The 19,256-nt window shown below is 45.1% G+C and overlaps 4 protein-coding genes across 5 annotated transcripts; 2 read left to right on the top strand and 2 right to left on the bottom strand.

The window, feature by feature from the left end:
• The first annotated feature begins 732 nt into the window (after window positions 1-732).
• Window positions 733-3,237, top strand: LOC127308546 (uncharacterized). Of its 2 annotated transcripts, none has more exons than XM_051339408.1 (3): window positions 733-865; window positions 2,655-2,755; window positions 2,843-3,237. In XM_051339408.1, exons 2-3 carry the CDS (start codon window positions 2,673-2,675, stop codon window positions 2,970-2,972), a joined length of 213 nt encoding a protein of 70 aa, XP_051195368.1. In that variant the 5' UTR covers window positions 733-865; window positions 2,655-2,672; the 3' UTR covers window positions 2,973-3,237. The 2 variants fall into 2 exon arrangements, with proteins under 2 accessions (XP_051195368.1, XP_051195369.1); XM_051339409.2 differs by having other exon boundaries at window positions 773-867; window positions 2,659-2,755.
• An 813-nt stretch (window positions 3,238-4,050) lies between these two features.
• On the bottom strand, window positions 4,051-5,808 carry LOC127308544 (uncharacterized). The gene is made up of 2 exons (XM_051339407.2): window positions 5,308-5,808; window positions 4,051-4,869 (listed from the first exon to the last, which is right to left on the bottom strand). The coding sequence occupies exons 1-2, from the start codon at window positions 5,704-5,706 to the stop codon at window positions 4,699-4,701; spliced, it is 570 nt and encodes a 189-aa protein (XP_051195367.1). The 5' UTR covers window positions 5,707-5,808; the 3' UTR covers window positions 4,051-4,698.
• Window positions 5,809-8,597: 2,789 nt separating this feature from the next.
• LOC127308542 (uncharacterized) lies at window positions 8,598-12,763 on the top strand. Its single transcript, XM_051339405.2, is given in 13 exon segments — window positions 8,598-8,800; window positions 8,803-8,974; window positions 9,485-9,601; window positions 9,700-9,889; window positions 10,111-10,253; window positions 10,378-10,552; window positions 10,751-10,812; window positions 11,093-11,174; window positions 11,581-11,638; window positions 11,732-11,865; window positions 11,947-12,039; window positions 12,125-12,195; window positions 12,282-12,763. Coding segments are annotated over 13 exon segments (1,494 nt in total). The 5' UTR covers window positions 8,598-8,724; the 3' UTR covers window positions 12,403-12,763.
• A 1,246-nt stretch (window positions 12,764-14,009) lies between these two features.
• On the bottom strand, window positions 14,010-16,177 carry LOC127308543 (uncharacterized). Its single transcript, XM_051339406.2, has 2 exons — window positions 14,793-16,177; window positions 14,010-14,294 (listed from the first exon to the last, which is right to left on the bottom strand). Exon 1 carries the CDS (start codon window positions 15,862-15,864, stop codon window positions 14,797-14,799), a length of 1,068 nt encoding a protein of 355 aa, XP_051195366.1. The 5' UTR covers window positions 15,865-16,177; the 3' UTR covers window positions 14,010-14,294; window positions 14,793-14,796.
• Window positions 16,178-19,256: the final 3,079 nt, after the last annotated feature.

The following is a 19,256-nucleotide window of genomic DNA, read 5'->3' on the forward strand; positions in this document are numbered from 1 at the left end:
TGGACGTGGTTGCTACAAGAGACGGCCGACTTTGCTATTGCTCTGTTTTGCTACCGCCGTTGTTGATGGTGTCCTGATTTGGGGACTTTGCTCCACTAGCTACATAGATATTATTTTTTTGCTTATTTTGCTGCCTCGAAGTGCTGCGAAGCCGCGATGCTACAATAGTGGCGATGCTACAATAGTGTATTTTTCTGCTACAATTGTTATAATATTTTGCTACTTTTAGTATATTTTTTGCTACTAAGTTTTTTCGGTGATGTATTGGGCGAAGTCTGTTTTGATACAATAGCAATGACCTCACCATAGACATTGTAAAAAATGCTATGATGCTTTTTTTTGCTATAATTGTTTTGTTGTTTTGCTACTTTAGTATAGAAATTTTGCTACAAGGTCTCCGGCGAGGTCTCCGGTGAGTCCAGCCTTTTTATTTTTCTTTTCTGAACGAACCGTTTTTTGCTTCAGTCATTTGCTGCCGGGGGTGATTTTTTGCTGCCGGAGATGTTTTTTTTTTGCTACATGCAAATCTAACCGTCAAAATGGTTGATCCGATGGCTGGGGACCCAGGGGCTGGGGAATCAGATCCCCCGGGGGACGCCCAGCAGTTTCCTATTTTGTTTGAAGGAATCAACTTCCTCTAAATTTAGTTTTATCTATCTATCCACTTTTTTTTTTAGAAACATCTATCTACTTAAATGCTAAGAGCAACTATGTTGGGCTTTTCAGTCTTTGGGCCGGGCTTGAGGCAGTTAACTAAAGCCTGACCCAGCCCGAACTTCGGGCTGCCCATCTCCCCACGCTCCCTCTCCGTGTCTTCCCCAACTACGGCGACGGAGGCGGCGACCGAGCTCCAGCTTCTACCAAGGTGAGTCTCCTCCACCAATTCCCCCCGACTCTCTTCATTAGCCCGGGACATCGCTGTCGTCGCTTCTCGCCGCCTGCCGCCGGTCCGGCCGCTAGGGTTAGGTCGGGGGAAGTAGATGAACGGGGCTGAGACAGAAGCGCGATTGGGGGAAAATTCGCGACAGATGGGTAGAGGGCTCACCTCCGCCGGGTCTGTTCACTCCTGCTCTAGGCATCGATTGGAGCAGCTGGGGCTGTTCGGTCGTTGCAGCAGCCGTAGGCCTCACAGAGATATTAATATATATATATACTGTAGTTAGAATGGTGAAACCAGTGGCTGAGCTGGAAATGAAGCAAGCAGGATGCTAACTTATAACAAGCGACGAATTTTGTATAGCTTGTAAAAAAGTTCACTACCGTAAAATGCGCTACCCCTAAGAAAAATGCCAATGGATAATTGAAAATTGGCAAATTGACATGATAGATTTCTCCATATCTAGACAGATAAAATGGTGTCATATTGTCATGTCTCCGTGTTGCACTGCGATTCGGATAATATGCCCCATCTTACTGAGTGATAGAATCATGGAACAGATTCTAATTGGAATAAAAACTTAATACTTTAGTTGCATATATTAAAAATTATCTACATTAAACTCTGTAGATCACAAATTTATTCATCTGGGGATGTGGAGTAGAGGTTGGAGCAGGTGAGCAGCTGATCGACGGTGACGCCAGAGGCGTGGCCAGGGCGCCATGGACAATTGTTGTCGCTTAGGTGTCGTGACTTGTGAGGCCTGCAGATCTAGGACTAGGTTTACGGGGAGACAGAGAAGAAGTGTGAGGCACACAGCAGCCGGCAGCAACAACGCGTGATGATGTGTGATCCTGCCAGTATTTTGCGTTGGGGCAATAGCTTCATTCATTGCATCAATGGTACGCGCGCGCTGCACCAGAGCTAGACTACCAATACGGTAATACCTTCTCATGTATGCAGCTCAGCTGGACCGGTGCTACAGCCCGGGTAGCACCGGGTCTAGCTCCGCCCCTGGGCGAACCCAAATTTTCCGTATGGAGAACATAGGAACTAGTAGCTCTCACTTTGCAGGTTTCAGGACGTAATATTTGAGTTTGGCTAGTGTAGTAGCCGAACGGGTAGCTTGTGTGAGGATAGCATGAAATGTTTCTTCAGACAAAGTATGTTCCTTGCTACAAAACATTGTTTTGGAGCACTTAGGAAAACATTGGTAGTCTGGTGTTGTAGTTGATGTGATCCTCCAGTTCGTCACAGGGTTCCATCTTTGTTATGTGATCTAGGGTCTTTGATAGCAATGGATGAGTCTGGCAGATTATCATACTTTCCTGCTAATAGTTCTTAGTGTAATTCAGCCAACCCACAACTCCACAAGGTTCTGATAGGAAACCTGTAGTTCTTTCACTCTTAAGCAACCTGTAGCACAATTATGGTCCTGCCCTGGAAAATCCGGTGATTACTCTCTTCCATACGTTCCAGAGGATGTACATGCGTAAAATTCTTTATCTTGTTACTTGCCGGGTTTCAAAGTCTGGTGGATACATATTTGCATGACCAAAGGTAAGTTCAATTCGAGGCAGAAATTTGCAATTAAAATCTGCTTTTACTTTTTTTTTGTACTTTCTCAATAAAAAGGGGGATCATCCTGTACTTTACTCAATTCAAAATCTGCTAGATGCCTTCGGATGTGTAATGTTTCTCTACATCATGTTCACTGGAAAACAGAGCTTTAATGGTATTTTATCTATCCTGAATGATTTTGTCCACTTTCTCTTAGCAGCTTTAAGGCAAGCACATGTCCAGGACACGCAATGCTCTAGTTGTCACTGGCCTGGTGATCTTCGCTGGTTCTGGCCTAGCATTTCCCTTCTATTTTGTGTAAGTGAATTATTTGTTCGCCTTTCTAGTAACTGGTGCCCAAGTGTTGTGTGTTAATCTTTCTTTGTGTACCCTTTTTATCCCCAGGAAATCGAAGAACAGACCTATTATTGATTCGTCGAAGCCTCTGCCACCGCAGGCTACTTTCCGAGGACCCTATGTGAATACTGGTTCGCGCGACATAGGGCCTGATCATACGGAGTACCCCAAGAAATGATATCCCCTCTTGTTTTTTCTCTTCTTTTTGCCATGGATAGAAAACAAGTTCAATGCTGATTTATTAGTCAGATTATTATTGGCTTATGATATTGGGCTGGATGGGCGATGCAATTGCAGTGGCTGATTGGTTTCAGTTTCAGGTGATATGTGCAGAATGCATCTATATGTAGCCCCTCATGGGTTGTAAGCGTTTTGATCGTTTGTGCTCCAGTGGCCATTCTGCTTTTTGATGCAATAAAATGTTTCGAGTGTATGTCACTAAAGCTGTCATGTGAACGTTCAAAATGTGCTTACTAAATGCAGATTATACTAACTAGGAGTTTCAGTACTTGGGTTATATTTATGCATTTGGAGATTTCAATCGGTGGCAGTGGTTTGCCCACCTGATTCTTCTTCTTGCACTTACTTATTGCTGTGCCTACCGCATGGTCCAGATCATGGCAATTCAAGGGATCTGCTTCTCCAGGTACGAGCAGCATAGAGCTTTCTGCGAACCAAAATTTAGCATCAATTGGCGTTGCGGCACAAAGCATTGAGTTGAGTACTATGCATCAGTTCCTAATCTTCAGTTGTGGAGAACACAACTTGTCAGTTAACCAATGTTCAGATGATGATAGATGTGGATTGTAGCAAATTAACTGGGTGATGAGAAAATACTCTGATCTCTTTCACACGTTGTATGCGTACATGGCCACCTAGCTACCTGTTCAGAAAAAAAAAACGAGAGACAACAATGCGTACGCCACAGCCGCACTGGAATTTTCTTTTGCGTTGCCACCAAACTTGTTGGCCAGCATCTTCTCAGAGCAGCAACTCACCCAGCTAAGCTGCTGCTATGTATGTTCAGGCGCTGCATGACAACACTCTGACTGAATCTTTGCAGGAACAGCACGCTCTTCTGCTAAAGTGCGACACGCAGGAAATCAAAGACCAGATTGCTGGTGCAGCAAAACATTGTCGCGAAGAGCCCAAGATAATTAGATAGACCGCTCCTACTGCCACTCACACAAACTGTTTGCGCATGTTTCCGCTTTTTCTTTCACTGAATCTGAGGACAGAGGCAAGTTAGCGTGAGGTACTTGAAATTCTGTTTTCCAAAACAGTGAGCTACAACGTGGTACAATTGTACAAATGCATTGTTACTATGGTTTTTTAACTGAAGCTAATTGTTTACACTTCGGTATAAGCCGTGAACTGATTGGCAATAATGCTATGTTATGTCTTCCATCTAAAGTACGAATTTATGTGTGCATCAGTTTTTGTTTCCTTTTCATAATACAGGGCTGTCTGACAGTTAAATTCGTGACCACATGATTGTCATGTATACAGCACTTCTGTCACAATCTTTTCAGAGTTGCCTATAACCCATGATGCTCACGCCACATATAAGTTGTTCTATATGCCTTCCCAATTAAGCAATCCTGATTGCTATATACCTGCATCTGAGCTTGATATGCCAACTGTTTTGCAATGAACTGATGTAGGCTCAGACGCTCAGTTGACTTCACTGATTGCTAAATCTGTTAGGGCATATAACCATATTTATTCTGCAGCAGTGTCTTCTCTACATCCTGATGCAACACGACATGCGTGATTCACTTCTTACTCTCTTGCAGAATTTAGCTCCACGGAACACAGCGTGTAAGACCACAGGAGCAACCGGATTCCGCAGCAGGGCACCCTCCCTATCAAGTGCAGCTTCCATTCCAGGAAAGAAAAGGGCTTCAGTCTTGAGGTCTGAATCTTTTGCTCCACTTTGTGAGGAGCTGCTCTATATCTGCATCCATTCTTGTTCCTCTACCTCCCCACACTAACATATGAGCAAGATCCGTAATCGATGATCCATCTACCTCATGCACTGCTTTGAAACCCATCCTTGTGTAGAACTTAACAAGCTGAGAAAAAAAAGGCAATTAAAAACTCAAAATGAATATTTTCCTCAATTTAACACACTATTTAGAAAAAAATAGAATGTTAAATTTGGTTTCCGTCACACTAAGCAAAGGTCCACTGTAAACAACAATCCCTGTCTTTTCCCCCCTCTCATTTGTTGATCCACACGAACAGGTTTGTGTCTAACTCATATAGTAAGAGTAAGTAGAATTGTAGAAATGTAAATATTACTCGTACGTGACTATAGCTGACTAGCTGAGTGTCCACTAGTCGTTTTTGCAGCTATCAGCATCATGTAGTTGCCCAGACTTGGGATTATTAACCATTGATATGTACTTATCCAATTAAGCCGCAACCACAACACTATGTTTTTCTTTTTTGAGAGGACCACGACACTATGCTAATCGAGACAGTAGCGTGAGACGCGCACGCACGCATACCTTGGCGTGGTAGAGCGGCGAATCATTGATGGCGAGCAGCTCGGCGCGCACGCAGCCGGCGTCGAAGCCGTGGCGCACGGCGACGGCGCCGAGGAAGAGGCCGAGGCCGAAGAGCGGGCGGTCGGGGACCGAGAGCGTGGCGCGCGACATGCGCATGGAGTCCAGGTGCAGCAGGGAGCCCCCGGGCCAAGGCAGGACGGCGCCCTCGGCGCGGCCCAGCTCCACGCCCGCCGCCGCCGCCGCCTCCTTCTCGGGCCCGGCGCGGGTCGCCGTGACACGGAAGAAGGGGCCGAGCGTGCGCACGCTGACGTGCAGGCCCTGCGCGCCCGACGCCGCCATGATGTCGGCCATTGTCGGGAGGATATGAGTGGGACTGCCTGGCGTTGGCGGCGCGGCCATGGGAGGAGAGGAGGTGCAGCAGCAGCAGCAGCAGGAGGCAGGAACGGAGGGGAGGCTGCGCACGTCTCAGTTGAGGAGGATAATTGTCACGCGGCATTCGTCTCTTCATCTCGATCGAGTGATTGGTCTGATGCCCAGTCATTTTGGCCTTTTTCACTCGAAAAACTGCAAACATAGCTCAGCTACATTTAAAAACCATTTCAAACTTAATCAATAAACTAATGTACCAAAAAATTACCACTATTTGAAACTCCGAATACTAAAATACTAAAAAAATAACTCTTAAACATTAAAAATCTTTCACACTGTAAAACATTTAGTTGAACTCGTAGAAGACAAAAAACTCACTTCTAGATTAGATGATAAATTGACTTGCATAAGGTTGATATGCACATAAAAAATAACATCAATATGCAAGAGCCATTAGTATCCAATATGTGTAATGTATACATCTACTTAATCATAATATTAATGGAAACAACGTAAACACATATAAGTGGAATCTTACCCTAAAATTCTGCTAGTTGCATTACACATATAATCATCAAATCTCATATCATACACTTCTCACTAATTGCAAGTAGTCATTGCAGCCCTGTTTGCCAACCCATGAAGCTTTTTTTTGCTTGCCAAAGTTTGTTTCATTGTTTGTTCCTTATGATGATGTGACGTAACTTAATAGAAGATACAATTTTCAACGATTTCTGGTAGCTCACATGCACTTCAACGTTATAAGTTGGTAGTTGACTACACAATTGATATCCATGCACTCATCCACATCGTGATAGCCATGCTTAGGATGAAGGAGAGTTATTTCAAGGTAGTGGGTTACAAAGTAAAGAGACTAATACAAATCATCTTGATTTCAGAAGAGAACATTATATAAAGTCATCAATAGTGTTAAGAACTCAACTGTATCACCATGGCCGAGAGAAGAACACTAGACTACATCAACAATCTCATTTTATTCAAATGTATTGTATGGAATCCATGTATGGACACCATAATCCTCTTTCTCCAAACCCAAGCAAGAAGTTAAAATTGAGATATGCAAGTGATGCATATGTAACCATACTTGTTCATACCCACCTTAATGTGAATCCTTTCCCTTCCATCGGCAGTGGGAGATCAATTAGAGAAAATTATAGTGTAACCTTGTTGAACACAAGATCTTCGGCTCGGTCTATATGTATCCACTAGAGTACCCATTGATCAACAAACTGGCATACTCCACATTTTAGATGTTGCTTGTGTAATCCTCGGGCACATGCTCATTAAACGATGGTAACATCTCTCACTCACGTGTGTTCGATGATCAAAAAATGGCATGCACACATAAAAACTTGATGCCAGCTGCATAAAGCTTGGAATAACCCGTTATGTTTGGAGAAAGAACTTTGCGAACCTCAACATTCATGTGGAATTGGTTCTCTATCAAATTATCAACCTTTATCTATAGATATAATTCTTCTTTGTGGTGCATGCACGCAAACAAGTTCCATATAGAGCAATATCACTCAACATATAGCTCCTAATTTCATTATCCCCATTTCCTTCGGGAGAGTGGGGAAATAGAGACCTTGCAAGTCGAATCATGTGATAATTGACCGCACTAATCTATTCATGGACTCCTTACAACTACAAAATTCTAGAAATATTTTCATGAAACTGGTATGCAACAACTTCAAGATTTGCAAGGGTCATTAGGATCTTCCCTGCTAAAAAGTATTGTTTATTTAGTAATTTTTATTGTACTTGACTTCAAAATGACACAATCCGTTAGGAAATGTTTGGTACTAGGTTTTTGTGGGGATTATCCCACCAAATCTCAAAATCCCCACCTATTAGTAAAAGTGTGTTTGGTTTTAGTGTATTGGTTAGTTTAATCCTCACTTTTCCCCAGCTATCCTCACTTTTCTAGTCTATTTTCTCAATCCCCAATACATTACCCGTACCTAGTGGACTAGGGATTGGGATTTTATAGAGATTTTAGGGGATTCGGTGAAGGTAGGGATTTAATCCAATACCCTTGGGAATTATCCACTCCAATCCCCGTAAAAACTAGCATCAAACAAAACCTTAAAGTGAGAGTCTCCTGTACTCCTTAAATTGATAAGGTCGGGGTTAAGAGCGAATATCTCGCTGTCATCATCATCTCTTTGTCCACCAAGACCAAATCAAGCTAACACCGGCATTTCTAGCTAAGATATAAAGGCGCATTGGTTGGGGTCAAGTTTAACTTGAAGCCTTGTTCGGTTATTTTGGATTTGAAGTGGATTGAAGGGGTCGAGGAGTATTAAATATCATGCAAGTCAATATTCCCCCTAATAAACTCTAATGCTCTCCAATCCACTCGGCATAATGACACGGTTATGTTAGGCAGGTGTCTCGATTATTGCGCCATAGTCGGGAGCCAGACCTGATCAGACTCGGGCTCGGGCTACTGATATCTCTTTATGTGGTAGGGGAAACTAATGATAAACTAGTTACTTTCGTGTGGCAAATACTAATCTTCTCAATATAAGTTGTATTTTGCCCATGCTAAACAAAATAACTCGCTCTGCCACTATCATGACGTAATAGGGGTGTGAGCTTTCACCACATGACCATTTTATGAATCTCACATGTTTGAGGTAGCTCTGCGAGTGCTCAACTTCGTTCGAAATCCAATAGTGACTCAACACGTCTAGTTCGAACCTAGTTTCTTCAAAAAAAAAAAAATGAGAGCAATCTTAAACTTAGTTTAAACAAAAAAATTCATATCATCTGGTTGAAACAAAAATTTCCAACAACGGTCTACTTTTCTTCACCCCTTTTCTTAAGTAAGGCCCAAAAGACATGCTAGGCCCAATCCAGTACTTTTTACAATGATTTAACTCTGACCAAGTTTTACTGCAGTCACTCCGGCAGAGCGAGCGAGGAAGAGGAAGGGGAGCAGAGCTAGCTCGGTCGAATCAATGGCGAATCGCCGTCGTCGCCGCTCCGAACCCTAGCCCCACCCCGCCATGACCCACCGCCATGGCGGCATCACCTCTGCGTCCGCCGTCGCCCCTCGCTAGGGTGCGCCTCGAAGACGTGGTGCCCCACGATGGCGCCGCTGCCCGGCCTACGCCCACGCCGTGGGCGCCCTGGACGCCTCGCTCGCCCTCCGCGGCGCCGCCGTGCTCGAACTCCCCGCCGCCGATGCTGCCGTCGTTCGCTGCGCCCTCGAGTCCGCCCGCGCCTTCTTCCGCGGCCGCCCCGCCGCCTACCTCTACCGCGCCGGGAGGTACAAACTGACACCGTATGCCAAACCTACTTCGATTTCATTGGAATAGCGTATGCTAGCACGACCCGTTAGTACCATCTCGCGTTTATGTCAGATTCCTGTTTGGTTCAGTGCTGGTGTGTGAAACGAAATGGCAACGTATACACATCTAATTAGCATCTACTAGGTGGTGAACGGTCTCCACTCCAGTATTCTTCGCGAAGTTCACATATCCCCGTTGTTTCCTCTGTATGATGATAGGCTATCTCTCTCTGATAGATTGGCAGGTTTACTTAGTCGCGGTGAACTGTCAGATTGTGCTTTGTGCATGATATTGTCTCTGTAATACAAAATTGTAAAAGCATTGCTTGTATGCATGCCTTGTTTGATTGTTGTACATAAAGGACCATCAGATGCACGCTAGTTAGCTCAACACTTCACATATGTTCTTTGCTTCTCTGTTTGTTAGACAATACATCGTGTCTACTCCTATAGTTTCCGGTGTGTTTGCATTACTCTACTCGATGTCAGGACTTTGGAGGATGGAGAGCTATCCCCTGCCTGCATGGCTGATGCTTTCAGATGTTTGGGCAAGGCAGCCCGCGCCGCTCTCAGTGCAATAGCACGGCATCTCCGCTTGCGTACAGAGTACAATTCTCGCCCTTGTTGAATTTCTTTTACTTATAATAGCCTTCTTCTTACATCTTCAAAATTCTACTTGCTAATGATCATGCTCTGTTATCTAGTGTATTCAACCATTTGCTCGATGATGCCCCGTTGCCTGTTAACGAGATCTCGTCGTCAGAGTTGCTGGTGGCATATTCTCATGAGCAGCTCCAAAGGGGACAGGCACCCATGGGATGTCTCAGGTCCTCAGTGCCTGTAGTTGATAGGGGTTTTGTGACTCTGATTGCTTCAGATCATCCCGGAATCGAGGTAAAATAATTCTTCTCTGTTCACCATTTAAACTATGGATGCAGCGATGGAGCAATCGAGTCTTGGTCACTTCACTTTTGGTCAAATGCAGTGCTGGTTTCTCAGTCTCCTATTGTTTACTTCATGTTTTCTTCTTTTGCAGCAATTGGTTTCAGTCTTATTCTGTGCCGTTGGTACTGTTTGTCTGTCAAGTTATATTTGTTTAGCGGTTTCTTTGGTAGGTATGTGACCCAAATGGCCACTGGTACCTAGCAGATGGGGGTTCAGGCCCAAGTGATCTGTTGCTTCTGACTGGAAGGGCCCTAAGTCATGTTACTGCTGGTCTTCGCCCAATTTCCCAGTACAGGGCCACTAATGAGAATAGGTCAGAGTTATGCAGTGCTGGACTGTCTCACCATCTCATTTCATATACATTTTTTTCCTTGGTTATATTCCTTGTGCTCTTGTATGCATGCATTTGTGATCTTACCACAGTTTCCTTCTTGTAGGGCATCACTCACCTTTAGGCTAATGCCTCATGCCAACGCTATATTGGATTGCTCTCCAATTTTAGCTGCTGGCCATTGCATACGACAGATATACCAACCCGTACCTGCAAGCCAATTTATGGATGATTCTTGGGCTGAAGTGCATGTTGTTTCCAGTCACTTGGAAGAACCTTTGGTAAGTATACGTTCAAAGCTACATAGTTATAGTAGCACGCATGTCATACGTATTCAGTCATACAGTGATACATGAGAGCTGCCACAGAACTCTCCAATAGTAGGAAAGGATCACACTGTGAAAGACTGGTTGTTCTGTGAATTTGGTTATCTGTCCACCAGAATCTTATTGCTCATATTTAGTCAATTTTGATTGCAGGAATCTCAGGGCAACTGTGTTAGTGATCCATCACTCAGAAGTGTCCTCTCAGACCCTTTGTCGTAAGTTGTTCCTTGTGAGATGTAGCTGTTAATCACGAATTTGACCACTGGTTTTTTCTGCATGAGTCCTTCTACATATGCTTGAACAAATTTTATCTCAAGTTTCATGGGAGCAAGGGAGGGTTGAAATTACTGAAAATGAATGCATATAGGGTTCAGTTTCTCCTGTCCAAACTAATTTTACATTGCATATGATCTCATTATTCGTCGTATATGTGCATCACAGTCGTGGGTGTCATTGATTATTGCAGTGGTTGATTTATCTTCTGTTTCTTTTCAGCGGAGCTTTTCTTGAAGATGCGATGGTCCTCCAATGTGGGCACTCATTTGGTGGCCTCATGCTGAAGAAAGCCATTGAAATGGTATGCTTTGAAATTTCTATTCAGCCTTTCTGATAGTTATCCATGTTCTGGTTGTAAATTTGAGAATACAGGTCACTTTGTTTCTGCAAATTGCAGCCCTTCATTAAGCTCTGGTAGCCACAACTGAAGTTAACAGTTATACTTAGTGCTTATGCAGTTATGCTGGTACTGTTTGTCAAAATTAAAATTATCTTATTTAATGGAGGCCGAGAGCCATAGTTATCCGATAATCCATCTATCGTACCTTACTGAGAATAATAGTGCCATCTCCAGGAACCTTCTTGCAGCAAAGGCATATTTTAGTATATAAGCCTTTAAGTATTACATTTTTTTTCTATCTGCTTCAAGCTCCAGTCTATTGGGCTGTCACTAACTAAGAAATTGCTTCTTTTCTTGCCATAATCAGGCTAGATGCACGATCTGCAACAGAGAAGTTGATTCAACATCCTTGTTTCCTAATCTTGGTACGTGACTATTATATAATTATCTTCCTCGAAACAGGCGTTAGATATGTTTCATCTGCTCACTTACGGTTGGTAGTATTTGGACACAAACAGCTTTGAGAGCAGTAGCCACGGTGGTGAAGATGGAAGATGACAGGAGGCTCTTTCACAACGCCGCTCTTCGGAAACGCAGAAAAGACGTGACCGAGCACGCGGATGTGCCGAGGCGTACTGGGAGTAGCAGCAGAGTACATATCAATAACTCTTCGATCATAGGTCTACTGATTTACAGTTTTGCATGCTGACTAGATAGAGTATTGGTTTGTCAGGACGACGTCGAGCATGTTCTGGACGCTGAGAGCCCAGCAGCAGTCAAGGGAGTGCAGTACCCATTTGCGGTGGGCGAGAGGGTCTTGATCATGGTACACATCTGGAACGCATTGCTTTGCTGAGAGTAGTAGAATGATGTGGGCAAGGGCGGTGCTTTGATTATCGAACTCCTTGCAGGGAAACAAAAGGACACCTGAGAAATTCGTCGGAAAGGAGGCGGTCATCACCTTGCAGTGTTTGAATGGCTGGTAAGTGCATCTGACTCTTTTTTCTGCAGAAGTAGAACCTGTCTGTCGTCTGTGCATATGGCTTAAAACCTGTTTGGACCATGCAGGTATCTTGTGAAGGCATTGGACAGCGGAGAGAGCACGCGGCTGCAGTACCGGTCCCTAAGGAAATTGCTGGAGCCGCAGACGCTGGCGAGGATGCAGGGGCTGGTGTCTCTACGAGACTAGAGACTGACGGCAAAAGTTCAGAATGACATATACCATGGATGAACCATAGCTAGCCATCATCCAAGGTCGATCAGGTAGGAGGAATAGGAAATGCAGCATTCTACTCTAGCTAACAGGCGTGAGGCTGTAAAACAAAGAGACTCGGCTTGCCTTGCCTGTGTTCTTTCTTCAGTGGCGGTGCAGCCAATCCGATAAGCAAGTAACCATAACATCGATTGCTGTGACCTGCCTCTGTGTTCATGGGAGGTGGTGAAAATGAATCTGTTCAGACTAGCTGAAGTGCAGTCAAGTCAAAGAGCTCCGCAAAAAAGACAAATTGGAGAACTTTTTGGGAGATTCTAAAGTTGCACTGTTCATGGTCCCTGATCTGCATTTTTTGTCGTTTTTGCCGAGAATAGAATATAAGGTATTTCGTATTGAAAATTCACACGCGGGTAGAATAAATCATACGTTCTGGTATTTTATTTTTATTTTTTGAAGCTTTAAATTTGATTTTTTTTCTTCTTCTAGGTTTTCAGAATGACAGTCCTTTGCTCGTTTCTTGTGTGTGAATGGCGTCACCGCGTCAGTCACTGCCTCTGAAGAATCGCACGTGACGTGTTCTTCTTAAACGAACTAGCCAGAGACTGAGCAAACATCAAAGAGCTCACCGCAGTCTCACAGGTAGCTGCACCTACGGCGACGGAAGAGATCACCCGGCTGTGTCGCTCCACCGCCATGGCGTCCAGGTGTGACCATTGTGAAGCAAAAGAACAGAGCACACCAGCTCTAGGAGCGACCGTAACACATAAACCCGAACTTCTGGAACACAAATTCCAGATATAGCCAAAATGAGCTGCAGTGTAGCATCGACTCAGTGTAAACAGGTATACCATCTGTCTGTTTAAATTGACGAAGCAATTACCAGGGTTCGAGCACTTACATTTACGAGTCCTTGCGAAGTAGAAAGCTCAATGAAGGACACCAAAAGAAATAAGACTTGATTTTGGCCAGTGTAGGATGGGCCAAATAACTGGACGAAGGGAACACCTGCGAACATGGTTGTACGAGCAAGAAGGTGATCCATAGGAGCATCTGCTGATGTGCTCCACTTCGCAGTGGCACAATGTATAGATCTTGGTTCAAAGAGAAAGATGGGGTAACAAAGCTTCAAGGTGCATGCATCAACGGCATCGAAGAATGGCCCAGGGCAGCATATGTACATATGAATGACTGTGTGATGGATTTTCACAAGAACCAGCATGTAGTATATACTTTGATGAGTTTGTGGTTGCCTACCTGCTGACTGACTAGTTGTGATGTGTGAATGAATCATTCCTCGAGTATAGTATGAAGCATGAACATTTCTCCTTCATTCGGGTAGATTGCCTCTTAATATTGCTTGAACATGACATGATCAATGTTGCTTTCCTGTTCCTGACTTTAAAAGGTACCCAAAGAAACAACAAAACAAGCTTGCGCAACAATAACACCTATATCAGTAATGAATCACCAGATACATAAAGGTACTAGATGTTGCACGCTGAGTAGAGCATAATGTGGCTCCAACTGTGGCAAGGTCGAAGCCTGAACAAGGATAAATAGAGTGGCTGCAAAACACACCATCATAATAAAAGCAGCTGGCATTCTTCCAACACAAAAGAACTATGCAGATCTTACATATTAGAATACGATGAATTCAGCTTGCTTACAACATTTCCTACTTAAATATGTCTAATGCCGTTCATAGCAAAGTGGATGATGGTTAATTCCTAAGGAATAATACCAAGATCCATCATATATCAGACATTTTGTAGCACGATCATGTCCATCCTCCCCAATTCTCCTCGAAGGCATCATAAGCATGGCATCCATAACCATATCCATGGTCCAAAAGCAAAACCAGTTCCTCCCTGCAGATTTATCTAGTTAAAACTTTAAACTACATGCAGCTCCCGTAGATTCAGTAGAAAATTAACTTTCCATAGTTATACAGTAAGGACCTAGTATGTGTGCGAATTTGATAACACAGTGTAGTTTGATACAAAAGACACGCATGCAGCTCATTCATGCTTCAAAATAGTCACACGGCCATCTTATTACAGCTAAGAGGCAGTATACACAAAAAAGAAGCAGGCACATGAGATGTGAAAAATTAATTAAAGCATTTCTAAGATGTGAACAGCCCTGGAACATTAACTGCTGCGCACATTATGCAAATTTGGAATGTCTTTCCAGCTATGATAATAAATTATTTACTTTACTTGGCTCGTCACATGGCAATTATTGAATATGAAACAAATCGCGGCGACCTTCCCTGGTTTGGTAAGTTCTCATAGTAGCATAGAAGAATTATTGCTTTGTAGATTAATTAAAAATTAGGACAGCAAACATAACCAAAACAGACTTACCACTTCATATACTCGGGCTTGATAACGATGGAGGGAAGCCAAAGTACCAGTGAACATCTTCATAATGGAAGAATCGCCTCCTCCTCCTACAAACCTTTGCAAGTTCAGAAGTCCTGATATCTAGCGAAAAATAATCCACATCCCAGTCAGTCATCGACAACCACACCGGATCTTCATCAATGTCCATCTGATCTTCTGTAGTGGCTCCAAGAAATAAGAATCCCTCAGCTGCGCCTAAGGTGAAATAGTCATACTGGCCAGGCAACGGGATGATATTCTCCAGCTGCCATTCCTCGGAATGTTCACGGTTAATTTGCTGACTGGTATGATAGAGATCAAATGAGCCATTTGGGCTGTGATCACCAACCAGAGAAAACATCTCAAGGGCTCCTTCTCTACCCACAATGCGAGGTAGGCTTCTGTTCTGGCCAGGCCGCTTTCTACGTGGCATATCATTTAACGAGAGAAATTCGTCTGACTGGCCAGGCAGAAGCCTGAGCTGCATATGATAGCCAGTGCCATCGTTGATAGTGGAGAACTCCATTGTTCGCGTGTCTAGCACGAGCAACTTGTCCATCCAAGGCGATGCAGAGTAGAGGCTTCCGTGCATGTACTTGAAACACGACAAGCCACGGCATCCTAACCAAGAAAACTTGCGAGAAGTGGTGCCGAGAGAGCTCCAGCTGGGGGACGCAGGTATACCCCATTGCCCCGTGAGAGACGAGAAGACAAAGGCGACCAGGTTGGTTTCACAGTCGGCACAGCATATTACCTTGAAGGACGTCTCATCTTCACCATCGCCAATCGGAGCAAGGATGGTCACGGTTTCAAGGGTACGCTTTTCCGGGAATGCAGTCAGCAGGTCCTCAGGTATGGGCGGAAGCAGCAGGTGGCGCCGGGACAGTGGATCGCACACCGCGAGGTCACTGAATCCGGCCGTCGCGGACGTCGCACGGTATCCAGCGCCCCTTGCTGGGCTTGGGGACGAAGGAGTAGGTGAAATCGGCGGCGTCGGCAAGGGCACGAGCAAGCGGGGCGGAGGGGTGAGGCGCCTGGGCGGGGTGGAATCCATCTTCGTCGGCGAAACCGAGGACCGGCGGCGGGTGGCGTTTGCGGAAGCGGCGGAGGAAGGAGCGCTCGGTGATGATGCGGCGGAAACGGGGACAGGCGATTGACGCGCGGGCGAGTGCGGCCGGGGTGGGCAAGCGAAGGAAGATCTCCTCCAGGATCTCGTCGACGAAATGCGGCGCCGGCGCCGGCGTGGGCATGGCGGCGGGTGGGGGAATGGGGATGGGCGGCTAGGGTTTGTGGCGGAGTGAGTGACTGAGTGAGTGTGTGTTTGAAGCTTGGGTGCGATGGGGAAGAGGGGCGGTACATCAGCCGAACCTGGCCCAAACTTGCAAGCAAACTTGTGAGGTTAGAGTATCTCCGCCTCCTCCAAACCGTCTCTCAAAGAGATTTAAGACGCGTAGGATAAAAAAAATGTTCCTAATCATGTTTCCAAAACCATTTTTTATTTGGCACGGTGCGATACAGTGTCCGGTGCTTCGAGCCCGTTCCCGTCTCACAGGGACGCTCCGGACACGCCGGATACAACAAAAATCGAGACGAGGCGTGGAGGGACCGACGCGTCAGCGGCTCGGAAGTCTAAAACCCCGTCGCCTACCTTTGATCAAGCGACGTTAATGGCGTCCTAGTTTTCCTAGGCGACGCAGGGACGCGTCTCGTCGTGCATGGTCGTGTGGCCGTCCGCGTCGCGTTATTGCGTGCAACCACCCGCTGCCGCTTCGCCTGCCGCCGTTGTACATTAAGAGGTCCTGCGGTTCATCCCAATCTCTCGCCGCTTCCAAATCTTCTCCTCGCCGCCCCCAAATCTTCTCCTCGCTGTTCCAAGCAATGTCGTCGTCCTCCCGCAAGATCGTCGCGGCGAACGGCTTCGGCCGCGACAGCCTCAACGTGAGGGAGGCGTGGGCGTTGTACCACGCGGGATATCCCGTCCCGCTGGACATGCGTCTGCCAAGCATCGGCGGCTGGAAGATGGCCGTGAACGGCATAGGCGTCCCGCCGCCGCCGACGCCGGGCACGGAGCGCTGGAAGGGCGCCATCAGGGCTAGGCAGGCAGCACTCGACGCCGAGGAGCGGACCGATCCGACCTGGGCAGCCACAAACAACGACGCCTGGTGGGGCACCTACTTCCAGGCGAAGTACGACATGGAGATGTGATACGCGTACAGCACGCGTCCGTTGGGAACTCCAAGAGGAAGGTGTGATGCGTACAACAGCAAGTTTTTCCTCAGTAAGAAACCAAGGTTATCGAACCAGTAGGAGTCAAGAAGCATGTGAAGGTTGTTGATGGCGGAGTATAGTGCGGCGCAATACCAGGGATTCCGGCGCCAACGTGGAACCTGCACAACACAATCAAAGTACTTTGCCCCAACGTAACAGTGAGGTTGTCAATCTCACCGGCTTGCTGTAACAAAGGATTAGATGTATAGTGTGGAAGATGATGTTTGCAAAGAACAGTAGAACAAGTATTGCAGTAGATTGTATTCGATGTAAAAGAATGGACCGGGGTCCACAGTTCACTAGTGGTGTCTCTCCAATAAGAATAAGCATGTTGGGTGAACAAATTATAGTTGGGCAATTGGCAAATAAAGAGGGCATGACAATGCACATACATATCATGATGAGTAGTGTGAAATTCAATTGGGCATTACGATAAAGTACATAGACCGCTATCCAGCATGCATCTATGCCTAAAAAGTCCACCTTCAGGTTAGCGTCCGCACCCCTTCCAGTATTAAGTTGCAAACAACAGACAATTACATTAAGTATGGTGCGTAATGTAATCAACACAAATCCTTAGACAAAGCATTGATGTTTTATCCCTAGTGGCAACAACACATCCATAACCTTAGAACTTTCTGTCACTGTCCCAAATTAAATGGAGGCATGAACCCACTACCGAGCATAAATACTCTCTCTTGGAGTTACAAGTATCAACTTGGCCAGAGCCTCTACTAGCAACGGAGAGCATGCAAGATCTTAAACAACACATATATGATAGATTGATAATCAACATAACATAGTATTCCATATTCATCGGATCCCAACAAACGCAACATGTAGCATTACAGATAGATGATCTTGATCATGTTAGGCAGCTCACAAGATCCAACAATGATAGCACAATGAGGAGAAGACGACCATCTAGCTACTGCTATGGACCCATAGTCCAGGGGTGAACTACTCACACATCAATCCGGAGGCGATCATGCGATGAAGAGTCCTCCGGGAGATGATTCCCCTCTCCGGCAGGGTGCCGGAGGCGATCTCCTGAATCCCCCGAGATGGGATTGACAGCGGCGGCGTCTCTGGAAGGTTTTCCGTATCGTGGCTCTCGGTACTGGGGTATTCGCGACGAAGGCTTTAAGTAGGCGGAAGGGTAGATCAGGGGACGTCACGAGGGGCCCACACGCTAGGGCGGCGTGGGCCCCCCCTAGGCCGCGCGGCCCTAGTGTGGCGGCGCCTCGTCGCCCCACTTCGTGATCCTTTCGGTCTTCTGGAAGCTTCGTGGAAAAATAAGCCCCTGGACGTTGATTTCGTCCAATTCCGAGAATATTTCCTTTGTAGGATTTCTGAAAACATAAACAGCAGAAAACATCAACTGGCTCTTCGGCATCTTGTCAATAGGTTAGTGCCGGAAAATGCATAAATATGACATAAAGTGTGTATAAAACATGTGAGTATCATCATAAAAGTAGCATGGAACATAAGAAATTATAGATACGTTGGAGACGTATCAGCATCCCCAAGCTTAGTTCCTACTCGTCCTCGAGTAGGTAAACGATAACAAAGATAATTTCTTAAGTGACATGCTATCATAATCTTGAATGAATGAAGTGATTCGAAGCAATGGTAAAGACAATGATTAAACAACTGAATCATATAACAAAGACTTGTAATGAATAGTACTTTCAAGACAAGCATCAATAAGACTTGCATAAGAGTTAACTCATAAAGCAATAGATTCAAAGTAAAAAGTTCTGAAACAACACAAAGGAAGATTTAAGTTTCAGCAATTGCTTTCAACTTGTAACATGTATATCTCATGGATAGTTGTCAACATAAAGCAATATAACAAGTGCAATAGGTAAACATGTAAGAATCAATGCACACAGTTGACACAAGTGTTTGCTTCTAAGATGGAAGGAAGTGTGTAAACTGACTCAACAATAAGTAAAAGAATGGCCCTTCGCAGAGGGAAGCAGGGATTGCTATATTTGTGCTAGAGCTTTTATTTTGAAAACAAGAAACAATTTTGTCAACGGTAGTAATAAAACATATATGTTATGTATAAGATATCTTATAAGTTGCAAGCCTCATGCATAGTATACCAATAGAGCCCGCACCTTGTCCTAATTAGCTTGGATTACATGGATTATCATTGCAATACATATGTTT

This window comes from Lolium perenne, chromosome 6, assembly GCF_019359855.2.
Source record: "Lolium perenne isolate Kyuss_39 chromosome 6, Kyuss_2.0, whole genome shotgun sequence".
Classification (NCBI taxonomy): Eukaryota; Viridiplantae; Streptophyta; class Magnoliopsida; order Poales; family Poaceae; genus Lolium; species Lolium perenne.

What these genes read in the sequence shown, in the direction of transcription:
- LOC127308544 (XM_051339407.2), bottom strand. Translation starts at nt 5,706, where the DNA reads ATGGCCGCGCCGCCAACGCCAGGCAGTCCCACTCATATCCTCCCGACA. An exon ending in CGCCGCTCTACCACGCCAAG is followed by an intron (nt 4,870 to 5,307) that starts GTATGCGTGCGT and finishes TTTTTTTCTCAG; the next exon opens with CTTGTTAAGTTCTACACAAG.
- LOC127308543 (XM_051339406.2), bottom strand. Translation starts at nt 15,864, where the DNA reads ATGGATTCCACCCCGCCCAGGCGCCTCACCCCTCCGCCCCGCTTGCTC.
- LOC127308546 (XM_051339408.1), top strand. Translation starts at nt 2,673, where the DNA reads ATGTCCAGGACACGCAATGCTCTAGTTGTCACTGGCCTGGTGATCTTC. An exon ending in GCATTTCCCTTCTATTTTGT is followed by an intron (nt 2,756 to 2,842) that starts GTAAGTGAATTA and finishes TTTTATCCCCAG; the next exon opens with GAAATCGAAGAACAGACCTA.